General features: G+C 41.1%; 2 protein-coding genes across 2 annotated transcripts in view; one reads left to right on the plus strand and one right to left on the minus strand.

Annotated features, from left to right (window-relative positions):
• Positions 1-10,683: 10,683 nt before the first annotated feature.
• LOC119393948 (polyisoprenoid diphosphate/phosphate phosphohydrolase PLPP6) lies at positions 10,684-16,263 on the minus strand. The gene is made up of 3 exons (XM_037661150.2): positions 16,147-16,263; positions 14,196-14,448; positions 10,684-11,101 (listed from the first exon to the last, which is right to left on the minus strand). Exons 2-3 carry the CDS (start codon positions 14,428-14,430, stop codon positions 10,689-10,691), a joined length of 648 nt encoding a protein of 215 aa, XP_037517078.1. The 5' UTR covers positions 14,431-14,448; positions 16,147-16,263; the 3' UTR covers positions 10,684-10,688.
• Positions 16,264-16,607: 344 nt separating this feature from the next.
• Positions 16,608-27,241, plus strand: part of LOC119393957 (chromosome transmission fidelity protein 18 homolog) — an 82,303-nt gene continuing 71,669 nt past the window's right edge. The window contains exons 1-4 of the mRNA XM_037661163.2: positions 16,608-16,864; positions 18,855-19,007; positions 22,038-22,363; positions 25,087-25,167. Coding sequence (XP_037517091.1) covers positions 16,789-16,864; positions 18,855-19,007; positions 22,038-22,363; positions 25,087-25,167 — 636 coding nt within the window. The 5' untranslated portion in view covers positions 16,608-16,788. The remainder of the gene's footprint in view (positions 16,865-18,854; positions 19,008-22,037; positions 22,364-25,086; positions 25,168-27,241) is intronic.

The following is a 27,241-nucleotide window of genomic DNA, read 5'->3' on the forward strand; positions in this document are numbered from 1 at the left end:
CCACCTGACGCAGACCGGTCGTTTGTTGCCGAATATCATGACATTTTGAATTCACTTTATGGCTCTTATCCCAATGTCCCAATTATACTTCTTGGAGACTTCAACTTTCCCGGAATATCCTGGTCTGATTTGTCGTTAACTTTGTCCAAAGGTAGCGCAGAAAGTGATTTCGTTAATTCCTGCCTAAAATTCGGACTTTCACAGCTCGTTTACACCCCTACGAGAAAAACTGCTCACTCATCAAGTATCCTCGACCTTTTGCTAACATCGCACCCAGAAACTGTTTTATCCGTCTCGTACTTGGCTGGGCTAAGTGACCACGCTATAATAAATGCTACACTACAGTTTCACTCACCAAGATCAAAAAACGTTAAGAAAAAACTAACACTTTACGATAAAGGCAACTACGTGGCCATTAACGAGGAACTTGCAGCATTCTATTGCTGGTTTTGTGAAGACTTCTCACAACGCCCAGTCGAAACAAACTGGTGTCTTTTCAAAAACAAATTGCACGATCTCATTCGTTCTTACATCCCTACCGTAACGGTAACAGAGCATCCACAGACACCATGGTTTAGTGTGGCACTAAAGCGCCTAAAAAACAGAAAGAAGCGGCCGGTCTGCTAAGTTATCAAACACAGTGCAAGCGTGGGAAAAGTACCGCGCCACTGAAAAACTGTTCGATTCGCTTGCCGCAAAATCCAAACGCAACTTCCTTGCTTCAACGTTACCGAACATGCTAAACACTAACCCCAAGCAGTTCTGGAAATTTATCAACCCAAGCGCATCTAAAACGTTATCACTCTGTGACGAAAATGATCAACCCATTCCACTACACGGCACGCGTGTTTAACAGCGTTTTTTGCTCGGTATTCACCGAAGAGCCTGATAGCGAATTGCCCTACTTGTCCCCGATTGAATATCCAGTAATGCAGGAAATCGCCTTTGAGGCTGCTGGTATCGCTGCCTTAATCGACAGCCTAAAGATGACTTCATCAGCTGGCATAGACGGCATCAACACAAAAATACTAAAAAGTACAAAGCAAATCACCAGTGTCATTCTCTCTTGCATATTTCAGCAATCACTTTCCACTAGTACCCTACCACATGACTGGAAGGTGGGAAATGTCATCCCAGCGCCCCAAAAAGGTAACCCAGCGTCACCGAGAAACTATCGTCCCATCTCACTAACGAGTGTATATTCCAAATTAATGGAGCACATTCTTCATTCACATATTGCGAAGTTTCTTAGCTCTGTTCATTTCTTTCATCCCAGTCAGCATGGCTTCCAGAAGGGCCTTTCCTGTGACACTGAACTGGCTCTCTTCATTAATGACATCAGTTCTAGCCTTGATACTAACACCCCCGTTGACGCGCTATTTTTGGACTTTGAAAAAGCTTTTGATAAAGTACCCCCATAACCGCCTATTCCTAAAGCTCTCTCGCCTAAACCTTCATTATCTTGTGTTTCACTGGATACGTGGTTTTCTGTCTAACCGTCTGCAATTTGTCTACGCTAACAAACACTCCTCTTCTCTGACACCTGTTACATCCAGGGTTCCTCAGGGAACAGTCCTCGGACCCCTGCTCTTTCTCATATACATTAACGACCTTCCAACTAACATTTTTTCCGGGATTCGATTGTTTGCAGACGACTGCGTGCTATACCGCCCTATTAACAATAATAACGATGAATTCCCTACAATCGCATCAAAAACCTCCCTTCTCACTTTTCATGGAAAGAAGTCATACCCTGCTCGCGATTATTAATAAGTGGCTCTTTAATATCCGCTGTTGACACCTACAAGTGTTTAGGAATTAATCTCACTTCTGACCTATCATGGCACACCCACATAACCAGCATAACAAATTCTGCTAATCGCGTTCTTGGTTTCCTGCGACGTAATATCCGATTAGCACCCCCCGCAGTCAAACTTCTAACCTACTGCTCCTTAGTAAGACCGAAGCTCGAATATGCAAGTGCCCTGTGGGACCCATACCAACATAATCACATTGCCATGCTTGAATCAGTACAGAACCGTGCCGTACGTTTCATTTTTTTCGGACTATTCCTACAACTCTAGCTCATCGAAACTCAAATCCCAAGCCAACCTTCCCAGCCTTATATCACGCCGTCGAGTCGCTCGCCTTTCTCTCTTTCATAAGTTCTTTCACAAGCCACCCCAAGCCGATCTCATTGCTCCCGCACATCGCCACTCAAGCCGGATCAACCACGAAAAGACCGTATACCCCCCTCGAGCTCACACTGTCTCCCATGCCTCCTCATTCTTCAACCAGACATCAAGGGACTGGAATGACCAGGGGCGTAGCCAAGGGGGGTGTTGGGGGGGGGGGGGGGGTCACGGCTCCTCTGACAGCTCTGTCAGAGGAGCCGTGATTTCTCAGGCATGGGCACAGACAGACATTTTTTTATTTTGGTAAAGCCATGTTTTGCACACGACAGCTACAGTCGGATGCAACTAGCCAATCACCTCTGCGACTAAAGAAATAGTTCCGCTCACGCACTTAGCAATGTTCTCTAAAGGTGGGGTCACCGGTACTCCGCCTCATGATGTCAGTCTGGAGTGTGCTCCATTGGTGCAGGCTTGTGTGCATTCACCTTTGAGGAGGTAATGCCACGAACTTCTAAAATGATATCCAACTATAGTGGTGTTGTCATCTCTGATGATGTCCTGTTCTTTTTGCACTGTGCAGTGAATTATGCCTTATCAATGTACCCCCATGAAAATGCTATTCAGTCTCCATAAATACTGCCATTTCCAAAAGGAGTAAAATACTTAAATTTGTTTTATCTATGGAATGTGAAAATTATTGTCATAATCTTGTGAGTGCAGCTTAAAAAAAAAAGCAAGGTTACCACATTGCAAACCACAAACAGGACAAAAACGTCCATTTTATTGTTTTAAGTAGTTGCTATGATGGAAGTGTCACACTCCTACTTTAGTTCAGAAGGTCACACAGTAAATCTCAACATTCTGAAGAAATGCCCTACACAAGTTTGTAAAACAAGCATGCCTCTGTGTCACACATCTATACTCACACACAACTCGACAGGGATAACAACTTTGTCCTGCAGTGCTTACCCACCACAATTAATCATTTTGCCATCACTGTCAGTGCTCACCACCACTACATCAGGCCACATTTTCACTCTGGAGAATGACTTAGCATAACAATATTGTTATACATTAAAAATACACATAAATTTCTGTGCTCTTAAGCTTGGTTTGCTGAGACAACAATAAGAATCTATTTACATGCAAGCATATTCCCAAATAGACAAGAAACATATACGGCCAGAAACATTCAACCACAAAAGCCTAGGCCTTTTGAAAAAAATCCTTATCACAGTTGTATGAACCTCTTTCAGCACACACATGCGATCCGACAATTAAGTGGTGTTTGCTGAAAGTTTATGCTGCTGACAAGAAAGAAATAGTGTACCAGAATTCTTTCCAAAAAAGAACTTCACACAATTATGTTCTTATAATATATATTTATATACTGCTAACAGCATGAAAATGGGACAGAGATTAAAGGACCCCTGACACCAAAATTGAAACCTTGAGATCTTTGTGTTGTTTGACTTTCCTGTATACGGGGGCACATCTGACCGATTATTAGTGACGAACGTTGCCTTTAAGATATCTTAATTTGGTTTTAAAGTAAGCGTGAGTGCTCACTTGATTTGGCTGCACCTTGCGACATCCTGGTATGACGTAGATAGAGGCCCCGTGTGACGTTCCAAGAGTAAAGCAAGTATTGTGGACTGTGGACGTCGCAGAAGGTTGCGCACCACAACTGGCACCCATTGTTCCTCACCCCTCTGGCTCTGTTGTCGGGCTGCTCTCGAGGTAGTTTTAGTGAGGGGACACGCGCTTAACAGGTTTAACCCATACAGAGGCACCCACATACTTTCAATCTCTATGGCGCGCGGGGCCCCGATTTGAAAACCGCGCTGTCAACGTCACCACAGCTTGAGTGCACGTGGTCTTTGACGCTCCCCCGCATGGGGCGCCAGTTTCGTGTAGTTTTTAGGCGGGCGTTTTGAAGTGATGCTAAAATGGTCACAATTAACTATGCTAGAATTAGTTGTACGATACGCTAGAGCATTTACGATTTAATTTAGAGATTACCAGACACAAAGCTACAAATTACAGCAAAGACGTCACCAACAAAAATTTCACTGTCAGGGGTCCTTTAAGGGTACACACATCACAATTCCTGTCCTGTTCTAACACTGTTTGAAATAGCATGTCTTCTTACCAAGCCCCGCTAACCATTATGTTGACAACATTTATTTATGAGACTGCAGAGAGGATTCTTAATTCTTCCCTTTGCATATGCACCTACTAAGTATTACTGTGCTGGCATGGAACACATTCCGTACATATTAACTAGGAGGAACACATTCCGTACATATTAACTAGGAACACATGCATGCACATCTACATCCAGCCATGTTGTCGGGCGGTGCAATTAATTTGTCAACGTGGAAGATCATGCTTACAGTGACTGGCTGCACATACATCAAATGTGTTTGCATTCCAGTACATCCCAATAGCACTGCCAGATTACACTGGAACATACGTAGCATATGTAGTTAAACTAATAGCAAGAAAAGGTCAACCATGCTTTTCCATGGCAATGAAGTCCCAACAACATTGCAGCACACACACGTCAATGTGAAACGTAAGCATGTTGAACCTGATGAACATTCAAACTTTTCATGTTACACCTATTGGAATTCACGTTGCGGCATGCTCATGCACCAGTGAACTTCATTCACACCTCAAAGAGTCGCACAGCAGTCTCCAGGAAACCAACTTACCAGTACAATCATGACTGGCTACTTCAGAAGCAACCAGGTCTGGCATAAATTTATAAGCATGTCTACATTGAGAAGGCAACACATTTAAGGGGTATGCAGAATTAGGAACAAGCTTTAGTGACAACATCCTTGAATTTTAAGTAAGAGCAGCCACAGACACACGTATGCGAGACATTACATACTGTATGTCAAAGCAGCCACACATACACTGAATTTGTCTCATATATACATATATGTACAACTTTTTTTTTTTCCTACAAGAGATTCTTTTTGGCACCATTATTCCAGCCTATGCGTAATCAAGGCACATCATTGTGGGAGAAAGGTATAATATCAAAACATTACACTTTAGGTGTGTGCAAAAGCTACCCGCAACTGAAGTAACAATCATGTGGTGGATCTGATTACACTCGTTTAGACGTGACATTAAAGTTGCAACATTGGCCAAGAGGAGTGAGCAAAAGAAGGAACTTATTCAGTTAAAACTGTGCCTTAACCTTTAGGCCAGTTCAGTGTAGACTATTCAATTGGTTTGAAAAGTGAGGCTTTTTTAATCACATTCTTTGACTGTCGTAGTGATCACTACTACTGAAGCAAACATGTAGCACAATGATAAATTTACAGTCACCTGGAGGATTGTTTACTGCATGTGTGCGATTGTGTATTGTCTTTAAAAAAAAAGTGCTCTTGCAATACCAATTTCAAAAGTGAACAAGAGGTCTATAACTAATTAACAAAAAAATTTATGGGTAAAAAAAAGTCAGATTTGTTATCTTAACCCTTCATATGCCTCATATTTGCTCCACAGTGCTTCTTTCACTGACATAGATTTTTGAGTAATCTACGTATTTCTGTGTAAAATAAATAAATTAATTAAAAAACCTAGTGTTAGCCCTACAGATGCTAACAGGGCACGTGCTGTCAGAAGTTGCACAATTTGCCAATGGGTTCACAATTGAAGTAAAATGCCTATTAGTACACTGCATGTATAAGAAAAGCTAGAGCATTATCAGAGAAAACATGAACAAAGCTTTAAAAGCAGAACTCATCATTCCATGTTGAGAGTGATAAAAATGCCCTTAAAGAAACAATTTGAAACGTCAAAGGCTATTATAATTTTTTTACTTTATCAAGTTCAGTTCATATACTTTGGCCTTTTCATTACACTTAGGACTTGAAAGGAAAATAGCAAGTAACAGTGAGGTCACCTTGGGTCATCGGCAATGCTTGTCTTTGCCTCCTCTCCTTTAATCGTATCTTTCAACTTTATGTAAGTTGTATGAATAACTGCATGGTGGATGGCAATAATCAGGGACGTAGCCAGGAGGGGGGTTGGGGGGGTTCAACCCCCCCCCGAAATTTTTCAGTTTTGCTTGCGTATATATACACGCGCACATACAAACGCACGCACGAACATACATAAAGTATGGTTGAACCCCCCCCGAAAAAAATTTCTGGCTACGGCCCTGGCAATAATTATATGCATTTCTTCATATTGTGAGGCTTGACAGTATTGCCAAAAAGTATGTGACGCTTTGTCATGCTGAACTATCAGTTTACGTACATATTTACCCCCAGATGTCATTTGACAAGAAAACAGATCCTACAACTATGAAGCTGCTCTGACTGCAATGGCCTGTTGTGTAAGTGAACTCTCACAACATGAAAATCAAAGCCAGTATCAGTCTACAGTGATGTCTTGCTTGCACAAACGCTCACAAAGCATCTACCTGGTTATGCATCTGTCGTATTCTGTAGACATCACACCACCTTTCAGGCAGCTGCATTAACTCGAGGAACCACTCAGAAAGTCAGGCCACAATGACAGACTTGTACCTCAAAAACTGCGCTGCAAGGTGGAAACACACACAGAGAGAAAACTGCACAATGACAGCTAGCTCGTATTTCATGAGTCGTATTACTGCTCTGAAAAGATGTGATGTAACAGAGTTGAAATTTGGGCTTGTTGGTACATGATCTTCATAGTAACGCAAGCAAACAGGGGCACAAGAAGAACAAACGACACAAGGCACTAACTTTTCTACTATGAAGTTGGCAGTACACACTATGATACAGTAACTAGATAGTTGTCACTTTCATCTAAGTGAAACAAGTGTGCGAAAATGTGGTTAAGATAATAAAATGACGCCGCTGCTTGTGCATTACTTTGACTCCTTTATCAATAGTGGAGGCTCTAAAAACAACTCGAAGAAATCGAGACATACAGGACTGCCCTTGCTATACACTTGCTCCAGGCACAAAGGTGGGTTCATTGCTCAGGGTGTGGTAGCAGCTTTAAAGTAGCTTTCAGGGATTACAAGAATGTGCATGCAAAAGCATCCAAGTTGGTGGGAGCAGTATTGAGAAGGTGCAGGGTATACTTTACCAGCACCTGTGGAAAATATTAAATGAAGGGAAAAATTGCTAAGGTTGCATGTGACTGTCTTTTGTGAGTGACTAAGTACTACTGCAGTGAACATACTCACAGATAAGAGCTGAAGCAAGTATCTTTCCATTTTTTTATCGTTACTCAAATTCTCAGTTTAAAAAAATGTTGAAACATAGTAAATGGCAGAAACTAAATACACGATCAACAACTGCCACAAAAGAGCATGGCGTCAACATACTACAGCCTCATTAGCGAAAGCCTGTTTCAAGATATGAATACAAAAAGAATTCAGATATTTAAGCAGCAGAAAGCACCTGATGTGAACACCAGACAGATTCTGCTGTGTGCTGTATTTCAGCTGCAGTGTGAAAACTCGATCCACTGCTGCTAGGTGCCAGAGGGATGTGTGCATGCAGCACATTGATGAATCAAGGACATGTTGGCAGACCCACACCACACAATGGTAAAGCACGCATTCACTATTACATCACCCTTTTCAAGCTGGACAACCCACAGTTCCAATGCTACAGCTGTGTGTGACTGGTTGAGTTCCTGGCCCTATATCACCACTTTGATCTTTCATTTAAAAGCACAATAAAAAACTGTGCGCAAAATTGTGAATATTTTTATGTGCTGCTAGCATTACTAGTTTCGATTTTTCATAACTTTAAAGCTGGAATGCCCAATCAGCCATTCAGAGCACCAGTTGACTTAATATACGATCTCATATGAACACCTCCCATATACAAAGGCATTTTCTTTTTCTGGGCTTGGTATATTTTAGGTAACAATTGGGTTGCTTTCGTCTTCTTTTTTTTTGTTACTTAATGTGAGTATTTTTCCAGACGTTGTTCCAGGAATTGAGAACATTCCGGGTTGCTGTTACATGCTAAATACATATTTTCACAAAGCAAAAAATGTTGTAAGGGATAGGTTTTACATTTTAAGCACCATTTTCTATTTTCAATCAACAAAATTGTTGCTTCTGCACTTCTTAGAAGGCGAGTATTTTTTAAAACGCAGTTCCATGATTCAAAGATATATTGGGCTATTTTTTGCAAAGAAAGTAACACTGTTTTAAATTCAAGAATGAATGGCCTAAAGATTTTAAAAATCTGTCCAAGACGACAGCACACTTATGTTCTACAACCCTAATAAATTGGTACAAATGCCAAGTTACAATTTGAATGAGCACATGAAGATGTGCAACAATGCCAGGGTCTTGGTTTATGACACTGAAGTTCCTGTATAAGGGATTGGCATACAGTATCTAATTATGTTTATGAGCACCATTTCACAAAGAATAATATTTCAATGAAATATTATTCTTGAGATTGGCTCATTTCAATGAGCCAATCTTGAAGGCAGCAATGTGTTGGTTCTTGGCTTCCCAGAAAAGCATGCTGGGGCTCTCCACAAGTGGCAATTGCTTGTGTGACCTGCCTCACAATCTGCCATCTGTCTAACAGTTTTGTCTAATGTTTTTCATGGCACTCTACAATAAACTAGAAAATTTACATGATTTGTGAGAACTGTTCTCAATAAACATCATGTTGTGCTCAGCTGAAGCTGTGAGCATTCTATTCTTCCCTGGGTTCAGTGCACTCCTTTTACAGAATCCCTCACCAGTACTGCCGAAAAGTTATCTTCTGGATCTTGTGAAGTGCCTTTCGGGAGACAGTTTACCACAGGAAACTTCAAAAGCCATTAGTAATAGCGAAGATGGAAGCAAATGAACATGACAAAAGGGGCAGTTATACAATACTGGGCTTCTGGTAGACTCGTGCTACATTTAATCCTCCAGCCCAATATATCTCTTTTATAATTATTAAAGAGTCCCCAAAATACTTTGTAGAAATTTTGTAAGCAGTTGGAGTTGGTGGGCTACAATTAGAGTGAGTCATTAGCACCATTAAACAAATCATGTTGTATCAAGAGAACTATGGGCGAATAAAGGTTGCCATCCTCCTAAGCCATGCTTTTCCTGCTCAACTTTTTCGCCAAGCAGTCAAGGCTAAGCACAACCTTATGCAGTCATCTGTTGGCACATGGAAAATTGCAGAGGCCACATTTCGTGTTTGTCTGGTTGATCTCTTGACCACAAGGTGCCACGACAAAACCGGCCGTTCTAGACTGCTCACGTTTTCTCCTCCGGTAGTAGATAATCCACAAATGCTACCCAATGCTCACTGTACCGGTGTGCTGTGGCCATTACACTTGCCAGTTGCATTGCACAAGCTCATGGGGACATATTGCAGCTCGACATGTCGCCACTCACAAAATTTACAGCCCACAATGCAGCAAGAGTGATACATCCTGTTTGAGAAAAGAAACCTTGAGATTAACACTAATGGCGCAGCTTACGTAAACTTGGAGCATGTTGCAACACAAGCCGATGACACTGGCTGTCCACCAGCCAGAGATTTTTTAGTGTAACGGTAAACAGTGCTTATGCATTCTCGTTCTCTGACTGTTTTTAAAACATGACAAACTGCGAAGTGTTGAGACTATTAAGAACAACATTTGTTCACAATAAAGTTGCAAAATTTACCCGTGATATCACAGTGGCAGTCAGTCATATCAATCACACGAGTGACATTGCAAAACCATGCCATGTCTCAAGTGTAGGGGCAGCTGAAACCTTGGTGTGGTGGCACTTCTGCAACCTGTAGTGATGCACATTTTACAGCCTTATAATAGTTTGCGCCCTTTACACAGAGAATGTAACTTAGTCGGACAATGACCTCAAGGAATAATGCTATTGGCTCAGTGGCTTTGTATGCAGTCGTCGAAACTGTTTCCAAGTCCATTTAAACCTCTTCCTTTCATGCTGCATGGTGCAGTTCTAGCAGCAGGTTTATGCACTACAAATTTCACAGAAATCAAGAAGTTCACATTTTAGCTGCCCCACATCAAGTTTTGTATCACATTTTGATCTTTGAATACATAGACGAGCCTTGGAACTTGCTAAACATGTGCAGTCTTTGAGAGTGAGGAGAGTGGCTCCATTGGTAAAAACCGTGCCAAGGCTTTATTTGTAGCGTTCTGTAACATTCTGTAGAAGCAGTTATCACTAGGTGATATGTGCAATGGGGTTGTTTCTTTACATGCTCAATCCTGGTAAGGAGTCAAAACATTTTAGAAAAGGAATTAATTTTGAAGGTCTTTTCAAATTTGTCAGTAATGCATTATACTGCAAAATAAAGAAAAAACAAACGTAGCAAACAATTTGGGGATCTTTATATGCCAGTGCATAATCTGTTGCTGCCACTCTTTTGTACCCATTTCTTTTATTTTAGGCTGAGTATTCCCAAGAGGTGTCCACACACCTACAGTGTTGAAGTGATCACTACAAAAACAATGAGCTGTACCGTGAGCACCAAGAAAAGTGGCATTAAGTAATAAGGCTGTCTACAACAAATGTCTCATGCAGCTCCCCAGCTTTGTTCAAACCTCCACTTCTTTAATGCCACCATGCAGGCTGTCAAATGTTGTGAAGAATGATGCAAAATGCAGCGCAGTGTCAGTGTTCATCCAAAAAATGTTTGTAATGATGATATACTCAATCAGTCCAAGTATGGCACCACCTACAACATCACCAACGTAGTGCCGTCCCAGCAGCACTCGTGATGCAATCACAGAAAGGCTCCACACCAATGTAACAAACTTGAAGACTACATTAATTGTTGTGTAGTTGAGAAACAGGCATGCCAGGAAGACAACACGTGATGCGTGACCTGATGGAAACGAGTGGTTGTCAACCGATACCGTGAAGAACATGTCGTTCACGTTGACTGGGGGCCGTTTCCGCCGAGCTACAGCCTTGATAACAGCCACAGCAATGAGGTCCAACACGAGTGCTGCAAGCAGTTGCAAAAATGAGACATTAGAGTCTCGTGGCTACAGAGGTCATTGCCGCCACAGCAATCAACACGTTTCATTTAGCAAAATGTAAAGTCCGTTCAATTCACCTACACTTTGTGAACTACTAGTTCAGGTAGTGCTGCATTTACCATTCATTTCAGCAGTGCAAGAGTGTCAGTGGCTGCATGGCACTGTTCATTTTAATAAGTACAGGCAACATATAGGCCCTGTTCCTTAAAGGGACTGTCTACCGTCCTTCATCGGTTTTCTGTTTTGTACCGCAATAGAAAGCGTACCGTCTGTCTCCAACCTTGCAGTGGTTTCTCTGGAAAGTGAGTAGAAAATTTTAAAACAGAATTTTTCGATCTGCGTTCGGTCTTCTTCCATTGGCGTGAAACATGCCCACAACACTGGTTGGTGGACGTGATGACGATTGTAGTGCCGGTAAAAATTAAAACTGAAAGCACATGTGATTTTTGTAGGATTACTTTATTTTTGCGGAACACTAATGTAATGAATGTAACAGTCGTTTTCAGTGCACTAGCGGTTAAATGAAGCCTTATTATACGATTACAGAACACTTGTTTTGCTGTAATCGCAGTCTATGCGTTTATTTTAGCACTGCTGCCGCAATCCAAGCCAAGTTGATTTGTCAAAAAGAGACAATAAATGCACACCTTCACAGCGCAGCACATGTGAGACATCCTAACAATACAGCGGCACGGTACGAGCAGCGCGGAGGGCCGCATGGCGCATGAGTTGTAGCAGACAAAATCAAAGGCGCCGCTGCAAGCAGCGCTACCGGGCGCCTTTTGAGACGCGGCAGGAAAAAAAATTTAAAAGATTGCTCTCTGACGCAACCGAAAGCTACCTCAAGTGTGTAAAATACAATTTCAAGTTATACATGTTTGTTTTAAAGCAAAATGAGTCTACCTCTGAGGATTTCATGTCCTACCAGTAGACTGAACCACATCGCTGTTGGGTGGCACTAGCGGTCATTCTTTCACGATTTTCTTTATTAAAAATATAATTATTCTTTGTGGGACAAAAGCATGCTCGTTGCCGCTGATGTGAAGAACGATCTTATCATTTTCACCACAATCAGAAAAATTTTTCCGAGCGGTAGACAGTCCCTGTAACTTTCTGCAATGCTGGGACTGCCAGTGCTGATGTGCAGAGACGAAGCAGTGGATCACTTCCCTCACACAATAGCAGCAGACGATGCTACAAGAAATACGACCGCGCTGCTGGATGGCGTACTGAGAAATTGCACTGTTAATAGGAAAAAAAAAGTTACCATAACCATGAATGAAATTAGTATTCATACTTGTCCTGCAAGCATGTCCAAAGGTACCCAGACAAGGTGCTTGAACTAAAATTCAAAGTTGGTTTTATCGCCTTTCTCAGTTTTAAGGTATCAAAATTTTTTTGCTGTCATGCCAGTTTACGTAGAACATTGCAACTAGACCATTATGGTACTCATTTTCATTGTCGGAGTTATGGCAAAGATAATTTTCCTTATGGCATGGCAACCACAAATCTGAGAAAAAGTGGCATTCATAATACAATTCCAGCATGCGCTGGACAATACCAGCAATGAAAGGCACAAGATACGAACGCATAAGCAAAAGACCTGCACGACACCGGCACTCTTGCATTTGTTTCCAGGAGCCCCGAATGTCACACTGAGGCTGCACTGCTGAAATGACACTGCACGAGCTTGGAACTGTGCAGTGAACATATGAAAAAAGTGCAGACAAATCGAACAGACCAATAGCTAAATCTGTATAACTCCCCCTCACAGCCACACACACAGGCAATGACACATCACAGAGTAAGTTGGTGCTTGTTGTACTACAGCCAAAGTATTTCATATACACTAAACCCTTCGTATGCTAACAGTTTTGCATTCTGCCAAAACAAGACAAGCGCCACATATGCGCCTGTCAACAAATTTGAAGAATTTTTAAGGGCTCGTTTTTTTCTTTGTTCGACACAACATTAATCAGAACTAACAGACAACAAAGCCAAGGAATGTATAGGGGATGCTATTTGTAGTAATTGTGATATAAATGAGAAGAAATAAAGTGGACAAAAGGATAACTTGCCGCTGGCAGGGAACGAACCTGCAACCTTCGAATAACGTGTCTGATGCTCTACTAATTGAGTTACAGTGGCGGTCATCCTCCCGTCCACTTCATCGAGTATATCTGTGCCCGATACACAGATGTACACAATACACAGATGTACCCACAGATATACCCGATGAAGTGGAAAGGAGCGTGACCGCCGCCGTAACTCAATTGGTAGAGCATTGGAAGCATTATTCGAAGGTTGCAGGTTCGGTCCCTTGCTTTATATTACAATTACTACAAATAAAATCCCCTATACATTTCTTGGCTTGACTGCCTGTTAGTTCTCATTAATGTTGTGTCAACAGATTTGTCACCTTAGTATAAGCATGCCGTTACTACCTTATTACCATGACTGTTTCAGAACACTGCTGAATGTGATAACCAGTAATCTAGATATCTGCAGCACCAAAAGCTTTAAAAATGCACAACAGAAACAAATGGATCACGTGATGTGAGAACATCGTGGAGCTTAAGTGAACATGTAGTACTCAGTGCAATAAGCAAAGCACAACCACACATCACAACCACAAAACAAATGCCTCAACACACAGCCCAAGCCCCATAGCAGCCAACCTCAATGGCCACCAAAGGCTGCAACAAATTTTTTCAGGACTGCAGAAAGTGAAAAGGTTCAAGCCATTGGAAAAGTACAATTTTGCCATGGCGACCTGCATTTTATTCTAACAAATTTAGAAAAGCATGTGGGCTTACTGCTGCTTCATTAGCCCTAAAATTTCGCAACACTGCACATACGTATTGGTCCGTACTAACACCTACTAACCTTAATTTATTAATCAAAAGCAAAAACTGCCATGAGCTAGGCAAGGCTACTGTGAATAACATGAGCTGGCCTTTGCCACATACATCGCACACAAATAAAACCTGCATTGGCTCATGTAATTCCGGCCATAACAAAATATCCACACATGCAGTTCGAAAACAGTGTAGCACACACCTATCAGCAAATTGACATAAAATGCCTCCAAATCTCGATCCGTGACGAACCAAATGAGCGAGCACGTCCCCAAGAGCCATGGGATGCCATGTGCCGAGTACTCGAGCATCTGCATCACGGAGCGGTACTGTGCCAAAGGTGACTGATTGTTTGTAGCCAGGAACAGGCCACTTGAGATGTGCTCATCAGCAGTCTTCAGATTCAGAAGCAGAGGGTGCTGTTTCCAGTTAGACATGGTTCAGCCGTCACTGTCCTGCATGACAAAGAGATCAAGTGTGAAATTTACGTGAATGTAACTGGGGCGTCAAACCACGCACACAGCCTCTGCTGAAGGAAATGTAGCCATCAGGAGCACGAGTAGAAAGCCTGGATGTGCTGTGTGGTATCAGTGAAACTTCTAGTGCTAGAATCTCTAGAGGGTAATGACAAGTGTTTATTTCACTCTTTGGAACTTCCTGGCAGTGCAGGTGCAATAGAAGGCAAACTAGGCATGTGCCACAGAGTTGGCTGTTCACAGTCATCCACTCATTGTCTGTGCTCTTTACCTTACCTAAACAAGAGACACACGAAAACGAGACTAAATTCACAGCCGCTTAGTTGCAAACAGAGTACAGTACTTAGTCGGATACGATTTTAGGAGGCATCAATATCTCCACCTCAAAGGTGGATGCACACATGCCTGCACCGATGAGAGCGCTCTCTGGACTGACGTCAAAGCCACAAGGTCAGTGACCCCCCCGTAGGAGAATATCACCGAGTATGTGAGTGGAACTATTTCTTTAGTTACAGAGGCAATCGGCTGTCGCGCTTTGGTCATGCTTTGATGGTTTCGGAAAAACAATTGTGTGCCACAACAGCATCAGCCAACAATTATCAATCCATATGGTTTCGCTCACAGATCTTCCAAAAATTGCAATTTTGCTTTCGTCAGATTTTCTAAATTTAAAAGTATGATTGGCATGTAGCTGATGTATGTTTAAAGAATACAAATAGGGGTATGTCATCACTAACACCAGATATCAAAATGTCTGCTCCGATTACATTCGCTTGTGTGATAAAACACAAGTCAAGCAGTGTTTTCAAGGACGTTCATTAATCTTGTAGGTACACCGATTACATTTTCTGGTCCAAAAGAAAGAAACCGATCAAGGACTAGCTAACAGAATTTGCAAACATCATCATAAAGGAAACCAATATGAAAGGCAAGCTTTGGACGTAAGGTGCTCATGTTGCTTTAAAGTTAAGTTACACACAACGGCTGTCATGTAGCTACTTTTGATAACTTGTGTTAGAGGTTTATGGCGCACACAGTTAGGACGTAAAGTTTCAGCGCTAACTGTACGTACTCTGCACAGATGTTTGGGAATGATCCTCCACGAGAAAGTGATTGATGTTTTTGGATGAACACATCACTTCATATACCCACTGCAACTTTCATACTTCCAATTTAGCTTAATTCCTTTTAGTTGCAACGCACTTCGTAGTACGCACAAGCATGTAAACATGCAGTGATTATCGGAGTACCCTCGACACACACACACACAAGCCACGGCAACGAACTGCGCAACTACTAAAAAATGAGCGAATGGTTCTAACTTCGTGCGCATGCTGGCGGATGCACTTATAACCATGATTTCGCTAGCTGTAGATATGTATTACACGAATTATTTCGCTTACCTGGTCATCGGCATGACCAACGCGAGCATTCCATCAACTCTGATTACTCGCACTGATGTACCGCGCTGTTCTGCAAAGCCCACCACACACACTTCACTTTCTGAACACACATTCACTTTGCATAACCACAGAAGCGAAACTTGGAACATGTGCAATGAATCCGGTGAAACGAGGCACAGTCGATGAGCGAAACCGAGTAAGATTAGGAAAAAGGATGCATACGTGCTGATATAAATATGCGAACAAGTACGGAAAACGTGCGGTGAAAGATTACCTTAAATATATCCCACAACCTTCAGCAAAAAGATCACAGAAATCACACACAGCAGCCGAGCGACGAAAGCCAAAAATTCTAGTACACTGTAGCCAAAAGTAACAAAGCAGGCGACGCGGCGGTGGCTAGACGACTTTTCGCCGTTTTCGCTTTCTTCGAAGTTGAGACTATCATTCTAATTTGTTCATAAATAAACAACACAATGATAGTAATGTCTTGTACCAAATATTTTTTTTAATAATCAGCGAAACGTTTTTAATAAAAGAACAGAAGTGATGTCTAAACACGCGTCTCAGTTTACCAGTCTCAAAGGCAATGCTTTTGTGTATTGCAGGTGCCAAATATTGTAGGTTGGGGATCTAAAATTACGTCATGGCCGTCATGTTTGAAATCGTTTGTTTTTGCGGTTTCCATCTCAACGTAGCCAAAAGCTTGGCGCTTGTACGTAGCCGTAGGCCGCAGCGGTGGTAGCGGATTGTAGCGACGCGCGCTTTTTTGTGCAAGTTTGCCGAGCTGCTGCTAGGAAGCAGAGCACACAATTGAAAGAAGTCAATACAGTGCTCTTTTGACGGCCTGAAATGACCTGAACGCTACAAACAGTTAGTAGGAGCCTCATTCGACCGCGTCCAAGAACGAGACGAAATGGACTATGATGATTACGACGAGTACGAAGACCTCTACGCGGATGAATTGGAGCTCGCGAATGAGCTCCACAGCAGTGAGTTCCACTTTCGCTGAGCGATCGATCGCTCAAAACTTACTGCCTTCGATGCATATGACCGTTCTTCTATTCTTTATTTTATGGGGAAGCTTTCTTGCGTAGTCCTTGAGGGCCTGTTTGGCATGGCTGGGTAGCTCGCCAGATAAATGAGCAGATACATAACTCAATGAGGTGTGTGCGCCGTATGCAAGCTCCAGCAAAGAAGCATATATATATATATATATATATATATATATATATATATATATATATATATATATATAACACTAAATGTTAATCGACAAGTAGTACCAGTGAGCGCATCTCTGTTATAAATCTAATCAGTAAATCACAGCATAAAACTATTACAGCTCACAGGTAACTTAAAATGAACACGGACCTGTTAATGAAAAAGCACATGGTATTTTCAACTTTTCTGATCTATTGTTGGGCTGCCGAGTGCCACCGTCGGCACTGACAAACTAATACTAGTAAGCACACTGCTGTCTGATGTAAAATAGTAAATGACAGCATAAGACATGCACATATCATGTAGACTAAGAGATTTCTCTGAATCACGCATACTTAATGAAATAACACTCGATATTCAACGGCCTATTTAATTTCTTAATTTTTTTTTTGTACTGGGCTGCTTCAATCATGGACCATTGAGTAATGGTCACTAGGTATATGTGTCGTTCTTGGTCTATCCAACCAAATGAGCATGTGCTAGTACTGTGGCACGTGTACAGGGTCTTTAAATGTATTTAGGTCTGTGTCATAACTCTGTACATGCACCCATCATCACCATTCTTCTTTTGACAAGCATCGAACATTGCCCTGTCATTGCAACATTGCTGCAGCAATATATTCCAGCCTACTTCTGCCTGTATTCGGTGCTTACACTTCACTAAGACTTGTGAGTGCTATAGTGTGTAAAAATCAACATTGCACGAGATTATGCATTGCATGGGATGAAAATCAACAGAATTGTTCACACACCATTTGGTTGTGTAGCATTTAATTAACAGCATCACTTCATATAGATTTTGGCTCGTGCTCGATTGACATATACATTTTCAGCTTGCAGAAAGACTTTCACAATGCCTACAGGCTTCTTGCACAGATAAAGTGCGAGAGAAGTGCTCATTCCACACGTGTAACTATTCTCAAGTCTGACCTGAAGTAGTTGTTATTTTCCTGAGTGTCTTTTAGTTCTTGTTGTATGTGACACAGACACTCACTAGTGCATGCAATGCATGAAGGATCATGCTTGTAATTTCCCGCGTTATGGAGAAGGTTTAATGTGATGGAAATGTCATATTCTCTAATGTCCTTTTGGTTTCCCTTGTGAGTGCTCAGCAGCTGTCCAGAATCTGATGCTTCAGGTCAACCTTCAGTCGTCTTATACCTCATCCTGACATATTGCAAGAACTTATCAGAAGCTATAGTTGTAGGGATATTAACTTGCCTTAACGCTTCATTTTACCTCTTTTGTTGGTCAACTTCTATTCTGAAATACTTCTGAGGAAATATATAAACGTACTAATGACTGTGTGTGATGCTTACGTTCAGCCTTAGTAATATTCTTTTACATAGTGCCTCGTAAATAAAGTTCTCTGCAGTGCACGAATTGCAGCACAATTTAATTTCCATGCATTCCACGATACACTTCAGTCTAGAATATATATATATATATATATATATATATATATATATATATATATATATATATATATATATATATATATATATATATATATATATATATATATATATGTATGTATGTATGTATGTATGTATGTATATTGGTGTCCAGACTTCTTGGAAGAACTTTGATTTCTTTGGATGTACTGAGGATGGAGAATAAATTTACATTATATTGTTGGCTGTATAGTTATGCTGAATAGAATTCTTCCTCGCTTGACTAAATACGTTCTGAGGCTATTTGAAGTTAGTTGGTTTTAACTGCAAAAGAATGTCTTTTTTTTTTTTTCACTTTGAGCAGATGCTCCACTGCCACTGCCCTCTAGTCGTGTGCTTTCTGGTAGAGATGATGTGTCAGACTTGGATACACCGCGATCCAGCTCCTCAGTGGGAAAAAGGACCCTAGAAGAGCCTGGTGAGAGTTCACGAAAAGATGCAGGTACTCCTACCCTTGGTGAGTTTCTTCATTCTTACCTTATGGTGATAACTGTTATGGGCTCACTCCTCTAGTTGTTTGGATGTCAATCACTAATGCCATTGCAGAAATCTCATTTTGCATGGCGAAAAGTTCATAAAGATGTAAAGAGAAGACTGCATTGTGCACTTATTGGAATAAAACCTGGTTCCACATTGTTCACGCCCCGATAGACCTGAATAAAGTTTTTCCATTCCATTCCACATTGTGGCTGTTGGGGGTTTTACCTTTCAACCACTCCACCGAAACTGCAACAGAGAAAAGTACTGAACCTGGAGAGTTCTTTTACAGTGCTAGCTACTCTTACTGGCCACTGCCACACTCAGCAGCCGCAATCAACAAACTAGCTTTGAGGGGAAAGAACCTAAATGAAGCCAGCAATAAAATGCAAGGGGCAAGATAGGTTAAAAAGAAAGGAAGAAAGAAAGAAGGTGCTGTGCTTTTCCACTTCATTACTGGTATTTCCAATTTCATAATCAATGAAGTTTTCTTTATTTCTGCAGGATATTGCCGTTTACAGTAAAACCTCGGTGATACGATCACGGCTCGTACGAATTTCGGGGTGATACGAATTTTTCTGTGGGCCCGGCCAAGGCCCATTAGCCTGCAATATATTGGAGTACGGTTGTTGCGAACCGGTTTGCATCCCGCGGCGTTTGATACAAACGTACGCTAGTGCACAGGTACGAACAGGTGCTGCCCGCGCTGTCGTGGAAGACGCGGCAGTCGCGCGCGTGCTGCGCGACCATCAACGGTGCGTCGTTGCCTCCGAGATAGTGCGCGCGAACCTTGGAGGCCTTTAGGCGCCTTCGCGTTAGATTACAGATGACATTGAAGTCGCACTTTTTTTTCCGACGCATTGAAGAGTGCTCATGGCGTGCTCCTGTGCTCGAGGCAGCAGCGTCTTTGTACTGTGTTAACACGTGTCTGCCACGTCGATGCAAGTCATGTCCCCCAAATCAGACGTTCTGTGAAACAAGACTGAAACTTGGGCCACGGGTCCGTCATGAAGTCCCATTAAAGGTGGGCGAAGACCCCAAGAGACGAAATGGATGGTCTTGGCGAAGGAGCTTGGCCTCTATCTATCGTGTGCAAAGCGCTTCTTAAATCACTTTCGCCGCAGTACTCTGGTGTCATGCAGAAAAGCGTAGTAAGATTAGGAAGGGGCTACTAGTGGTCACGGGGCACAACACATCTGATTCATTAATTACATACGCGCGCATGCATTGTATATTTACGAGTGCAAGTATGATCGTTGACGTCTAAAAACTTTACTTGCAATCATTCAGAGCTGTTCATGACATCGCTGCGGCCCTGAGAAACACTAAATCAAAACGTATGCCAACTTCCTGTTGTCGCATTATAATTTTCCATGTTTTCTGGTGATACGAATTTCGGATGATACGAATATTTTTGGCAACCCCGCGAGATTCGTATCACCGAGGTTTTACTGTATTTGGTCCTATAGATCTCTTTTATAGGACCAAATAATCAGATTTTTGTTCTTGTGCCTCGCTAGCAGTGTGCTGTGTACTAGGACCCTTGCTTTTCCTAATTTATATCTTTGATCTACCCAATAACATTTCATTCTGTGTGTTCTGCCGATGATTTCATTCCATGTTTTTGCAGATGATTGTATAGTACACTTAACAGCCTTGAGGTCGAGGACCATCAGGTTCTTCAAGAGGACCTTCAGCTCGTTAACAACTTGTGTGAAGCCTGGCAAATCTAAATGCAAAGTTATGTCATTCACATGTAAAAATTCAAACTAAAGCTTTTGTTATTATATAAAAACGAACCTAGTATCTCAGGCTTTAGTATGCAAATATCAAGGTGTTAATCTTGCACTAAGCCTTTCCTGGGCCTCACATGTCACAACCATATGGGCCAATGCTTCCTTGATCTCTTAAATGCGTTCATCGCAACTTACCTAATACCCCATCTAAGGTCCACAAATTAGCATTCTTAACATTTGTCCATCCGTAGTTCGAGTTTCTGTCCCCTATATGGTCTCCCTACCATGAATATTTAATGTGCCTGTTAGAAGCCATTCAAAAGTGAGCTAGTCAATTTACTTCACGCATTTACAACTGCCAGTAAACTAGAACTTGAATAAAACTTGGCCTTTCTCTTCATAACAAAGTAGTCGTTGTAACGTAGCACTCTTGTCTTTACTCCATGGCTTCATTCATCAGATGATTTCATTATGCTTGCTGCTTGAATGTGCGCCTTGCGAATCACGACAACTGAATAATGACTTAGGCTTTACTCTCATGTATATAAACATACAAATGCATTTAATTTGTTGGCCTTGCCACAAGCCAATGCTTATGGAATTCTCTTCCTACTGCACTGTCGTGCAAATGGGCCAAGATAAATTTAGGCAACTCCTGAATGTACATTTATTGTCGTAGCAATTTGGACCATCTGTACAAATGTAATGTCATATGTCACTATGTAACGTCATGCAAATGTTTTTTTCTTTGCATTTGATTGTGTGTTCTAGTATTTTGTACACATTTCATGTGCTACCATGAATTATATAATACTTTTCTTTTAGTACTTTAGGTTTTTTTTTTTTTCGGAGTTGCTTTATTTGTAACAGTTTTGCAAGCATGTTTTTGTAAACTTTTGTCTCTCATGTGTTGGTCCTCTTTTTTTTTTCGATGCCCATCTTACTCAAACCTTACTACAGGGCCTGTAAGGTATTTTGAACTGAATAAAGTATATTTTTCTATGAAAGAATGTGTCCTATTTGCTCTCACTGAGAAGGCTCACCCTATGAAGTGAAAGTTTCGACATAACAATAGATGCTGTGGTGAAAGACAGTGTAGCGACAGTGACTGCTTTTGCGTGTCCATCTGTACCTCTTCATTTTTTAGTAGAAATTTGCAGTGCCAATTTCTGGAACATTACATGTGATTGCATGTAATGCTTGTGAAATCGGTTGTAAACTGAAACAGCTGCAGTGTCATTCTTAAAACTGGATTTCATAAATGTCTTTTACAGAGTCAGTGCGCAAGAAACTGAAGCTTGAAGATGATGATTCAAACACCTCTTTTGAATTTTCTTCACCTAAAAAACTCGTTATTAATGAGGGTGAACGTGATTCCGATGGTGATGGTGCTGCGTACGCTACCACTGTGCAAGAAAAAGCCCTTGATGACCGTCCTCTCCCATCACCATCGCCACCACTTGCCAATGCAGAAGAAGACCTGTTCCAGACACAGTGGGAAGATGCCAGCTCATACGTGCTCACTACTGGTCTGAGGGGTCGTGATGGACGGCTCAAGTTTGTTGGGCTCAGAGCTGACGACTGGGCCGACGACGTCGAGGTAAACAACTCGAGTTCTGTTGCCTCTAGATTACTTAAACTGACTTTGTGGTTGTTGCGCTGGTGATATATGCTGTGGCCTGGGTAATTCATGATCTAGCCTACCGGATGTGGATTTCCTTTTCAAAATTTCAAACAAGTGGATGTACCCAAGGAGCGTGTGTTGGGGGGCTAGTTGGTAAGACATTATCAGTACGTAAACTGCGCTTGGGACGAGACACCAGAGTAGAAGTAGATAGGACGAACGTAGACTAACAACTGATTTATTTAAATCACACAAACTTGCCTGCTGGAACAATGCGCTTGCACAATAACACTTGTCATGACTGTTATTGCGCGCACACATTGTTCCAGGAGGCAAGTTTGTGTGATTTCAATAAATCAGTTGTTAGTCTGCGTTCGTCCTATCTACTTCTACTCTGGTGTCTCGTCCCAAGCGCAGTTTATGTTCTCATAATAAAGTGAATGTATTGCTGGAAAAGTGCAAAGCATTTGAAGGTTTTAATTGTGAGTGTGGTGCACAAATGAAAAATGCATTTACTAATTTCTGCATTTGAAGGACAAGCAAGGCAGGTCCAATGATTTAAGGGAATGATTATACTTCTGTTTCAGAAAAGAATGCTTTAATGCTTATGGCTTTGTTCTTGTAAATCATGTGCTAAAGTAACTTTGGTTTCCCTTTGAGATTGAGATCTGGATACACTTCAGCCTGCCTTCGAAAATGATTTTGTTTAATGACGCAGGTTTGCCTGTACACCTCTGGTCAAATCATACCAACACAGATTCAAAACTGAGATGAGGGTTTTCTAGACAGTTTAACTTCATTAAACTGAGAAAAGGTTGCTTTCTGGGCTACCACCATTTATATAAGTGGATAAGTGGGTAACCTAAGTTTTGGGTGATAGAGGCAACTGCCATGTTTTCATACGTGCACCGCAATATAAAGCTCAGGAGGCTGCTGAAAGGTCCTTTCATTTGTAGGGTATATGTTCTTAGCTTGTCTGAATAGACTAAACTTGTACTTCCAGGGTGGGACTTTACATATAAATTTGTAGTGATGTACTGTAATATCTCATGTATAGTATCGGAGAACTCCGCTAATGGTTTCCTCCTTAATATGACTGTATGGACTTTACATTCATAGAGAAGAAAGCAAAAATGCGCCATTTGGATTATGTTTCTCCAGATTATTGTTCTTGCTTTTTTAAACCTTCTGAACAAGTTTTTGCTTTACATCACTTTTTTTTTTCATTCCTTCACACAGAAATGATCTTGTTTTGTTTAATGTCTGGCACTTTCAGCAACATTGCTGATTATCGGATAAGCAGTTAAAGATCGCACAAGAACAAAGGGAAGTGCATACACAACTACTGTCTAGCAGCTACAAGTTTGTTGGTGAAAAACACACACATGGATGCCCATAAACAATACTGCCCAGCTGAGAATTCAGGGACCTTCTGAAAAACATTATATATTGATCCAAGTCATAGTTGTTGAGAGTGTTTTTTTACATGAACATTCCGCATGTCAAAGAGTTGGTTTTGTCACAATGATGCATGATACTTCCAATAAGCGAGACAATAATTGTTACATTTGGGTGTCTACATTCTGTGCTGCTACATGATAAATGCATTTAACTCACCCAGTTCTGTGTTCTTGTACCATGCCCATAAATAATGCAAAGAGGAAAATGGTTCATCAAAGTTAACCCCTTATAAATGGAAGCAGTTCAAATTTGATCTAACCCTTTATGAGCTATAGTAGGCTCAAGTTACCCATAAAAGAGAGTAGAAAAATTGAGGTTTAAAAAAGCAGGAAATCACTTCTCGAGGTTCTTAAGAAACGCTAGCAAATAAGAAAAAATAAGTTCAGAGATCCACTGGAAGAAGATAAAAGTTATTTGTTTTGAGAAATATCACCAGAATATTTCTGAAAGAAAGACTCTGGTACAAGAAAGTGATAGCTGTAGAGAAAATCTGTAAAAGGTAATTTGACAACTAGCAGTAACTAAAACAAGAAAAAGAAGTTACACTTATTCCTCACCGTATGTGAGTTTGTGGAATAAGCGTAACTGTGTGGTGTTGCAAAGGCTTTTTTTTTTTGTGATTGCAAAGAACACTGCTTTTGTTTAGAAGTGTTGCAGAGATGGGATTGCCCTGTTCAGTGGGTTTTGCAACTGACCAACGAATAGAGAATTCCATAAGCACCTCACGTTCTGTGTGTGTTGTACAGACAAAAAATATGCAAAACTCTCTGTAAGGGTTTTCACGCTGCTCTGTTATATTTTAGCTTCTTTGTTGAAGTGTCTCTTCATGTGCTTGTAGATAATCTTAAAAGCCTGAAAATAGTGAAGTGGTACATAATTCAGCACACATGAAGTGGTTAGAGTTTTTATTGACTTAGAATTGATTTTACTATTCATTGCAGGTGTAAGCAACGATTTTGCATCATGATACTTTGAATGGAAAGGTGCCCCAGGGTTGTCATGCCATCAGTACCAAGGTTTTGAGTTTGCCACTTCACTGCTATAAAGCATACTTTCATGTCTATGTCACTGAAACTGCTAAAGCCAATGCTTCATTTGGCTTCATGCAGCCAATTGACAATACACAGATGTTCGACTTGCAATAGAATGCACCTTTGGTGTTGTATATAATTCAGTTGTAAGAGTTCTTCTTTTTAACATTTACTATATGTGCTCTTTCTCCCTCTGTATATTTGTAGCTTCTGCTGTCCAGTAATCGACCGAAAGGAAACCTCCTGTCCCGGCCTTTCTGGGATGTATGGCTTGATGCACAGGCAGAGGTAAGGCCTGCTTTATTTGCTTCACTGTTTGGCATCATACAAGACTTGTATGCCCTGCATGAAGATTTGAAGCTCGTGACTCAATCGGGGTTACAGTCCCGCATTGAATGTAAAGACAATAACAGAACAGGCAGAAAAGATGCAGGTTGCTTAATTCAGGAATTCAAAATTTAATAAGAACAAGGAATCTCCTTTCGTGGTGCATGTCATCTGTTGACTGATGAGTTTAGCTGTAGTATAAGACCAGCATATTCAGTCCTGTGGCTGAAGCTTCCACTTTAATGGGACGCCATAATTTTTGCCAGAGCTTGTACTGTTTGATGGCTTTGGTTTGTGGTGCAAGCAGAGCAGTCTAAAACCGCAGGATGGGCAAATTGAGCAGGATTTCTTTATCCCAGCCTGATCTTTTGTGTGAGAGAAGGGGTGGACAGCATTCTTTTTCAAGATTTACAGCTAAAGAGAGGAAAGCAAAGACCAAGCAAGGACAGCTGTGGGAAAACTTAGATCAGCCATGTTGTGCTTATCTTAATAGGACTTTTTGGGGGCCAAGTTGGTGTATACTGACAAAAATTACTTAGCGCAAGAAAAAAAACGTGGCACACAAGAAAGGTACACAAGGGACAAACGCTTGTCCCTTGTGTACCTTTGTTGTGTGCCGCGTTTTTTTTTCTTGCACTAAATAATTTTTGTGCTTATCTTACACAAGTAGCATAAAAAAGTATGAGTAATGTCATGAAGGCTTAGTATGTACGTTATCAATAGAAGCCAAGCCATCTTGTCCCACTTGCTTGCAGTGTTGGAAAGTCGATGGAAGGATGTTTATGGCAGGCCTAAAATGTTGCGTGTAGACCTACGAAGTTAATCAAGAAGTCATGGCAAACTTTTGCATAGCCTATTGTTTTTTGCTAAAGTACTTATTGATCTTCTAATATCCATGCAACTGGAGAAATGCCTTACTGTGGCATTATTTCTATAATATGTTAAACGAGTGTATTAATATGTACCTCATCAGGTTATTTTATGTGGCTTAAAAAGCTGCAAGAACCATTATCTATGTTTTGCATTGTCCAAGACTGCCTAAACAAAGTGGGACGTTGCCTAAGTTCTGCACAAAAATAGCTTGAAATGATGTGACATCGCTTTCTAACAGCTTATGAGAGCACTATAGAAGTCTGTCTTGTCTCACTGTCTTTATTTTACTTTATTTTTACATATTGCATCCTAGTAGCAGTGCTATCACAGGATGGGTGCATTGCAAGGAAAAAATAAGTAGATAAACATGGACGATCTAATAAACATAGTCTAATAAAACCCTCTATAAAGAGAAAAATACAAAAAAGCCTAAAAACTGTTATATAAGTGATATGAATGAAATAACATGCAGCAAAAAAAAAAGTAATAGAGGGTTATGGTATACAACATGCTAATGCCTTTAAAAAGTCATCTGTACATAATAAGCAAATCTGGCCTGGTATGTTTTTCCACACTTCAATGGTTCGGGGGAAAGTACCATATTTAAAAAAAGTCAATCTGAGAATGGAAAACGAATGTGTTAAGTACTTGACTGTTTCTAGTGGATGTTAATTTGGGACGTGTTAGATAGGTATTTAACTTGTGTTATCTTGAATTTGATTGTCAGGGATAATACTGTCCACTGAGCATTTTGAAGGTTTGGTCACTGTGTAAGAGCAACAGCAGTACTACTTTGATACAAATTGCCACAGTTGTAGATCTGCAGGATGACCAGTGCATAGAGATTTGCACTCAGTTGTGCTGAACACCAGTGCCAAAGGCATCCGCATGAAAACAGAACACTTAGTTCAGACATGCACGGTTCATGGTAGAGTAATTAAGACTGCGTTCACAGAGAAAAATACACAGGAAGGCAAGAAGGGTCAAGCACTAAATAGGGACCGTTACCTACACTCCCTGCAGAACTACGAAGTTTTGCAGGCCATGTGTTGATTATTGTTGGGGTGGGAAAAACTAAAGAAAAATTAAAATTGTGCCCTGATAGGTGGTTTGTATGCCCTGTTTCCTCAAGTTATGTCGGTTGAAAGTCGGCGCTTGGGGG

Source organism: Rhipicephalus sanguineus, chromosome 1, assembly GCF_013339695.2.
Source record: "Rhipicephalus sanguineus isolate Rsan-2018 chromosome 1, BIME_Rsan_1.4, whole genome shotgun sequence".
NCBI classification, from domain to species: domain Eukaryota; kingdom Metazoa; phylum Arthropoda; class Arachnida; order Ixodida; family Ixodidae; genus Rhipicephalus; species Rhipicephalus sanguineus.

Bases quoted from the DNA above. Each gene is read 5' to 3' on its own strand.
- LOC119393948 (XM_037661150.2), bottom strand. From the start codon at position 14,430: ATGTCTAACTGGAAACAGCACCCTCTGCTTCTGAATCTGAAGACTGCT. The intron at 11,102-14,195 runs GTGTGTGCTACA...AACTGCTTGCAG, and splicing joins TTATGTCAATTTGCTGATAG to CACTCGTGTTGGACCTCATT.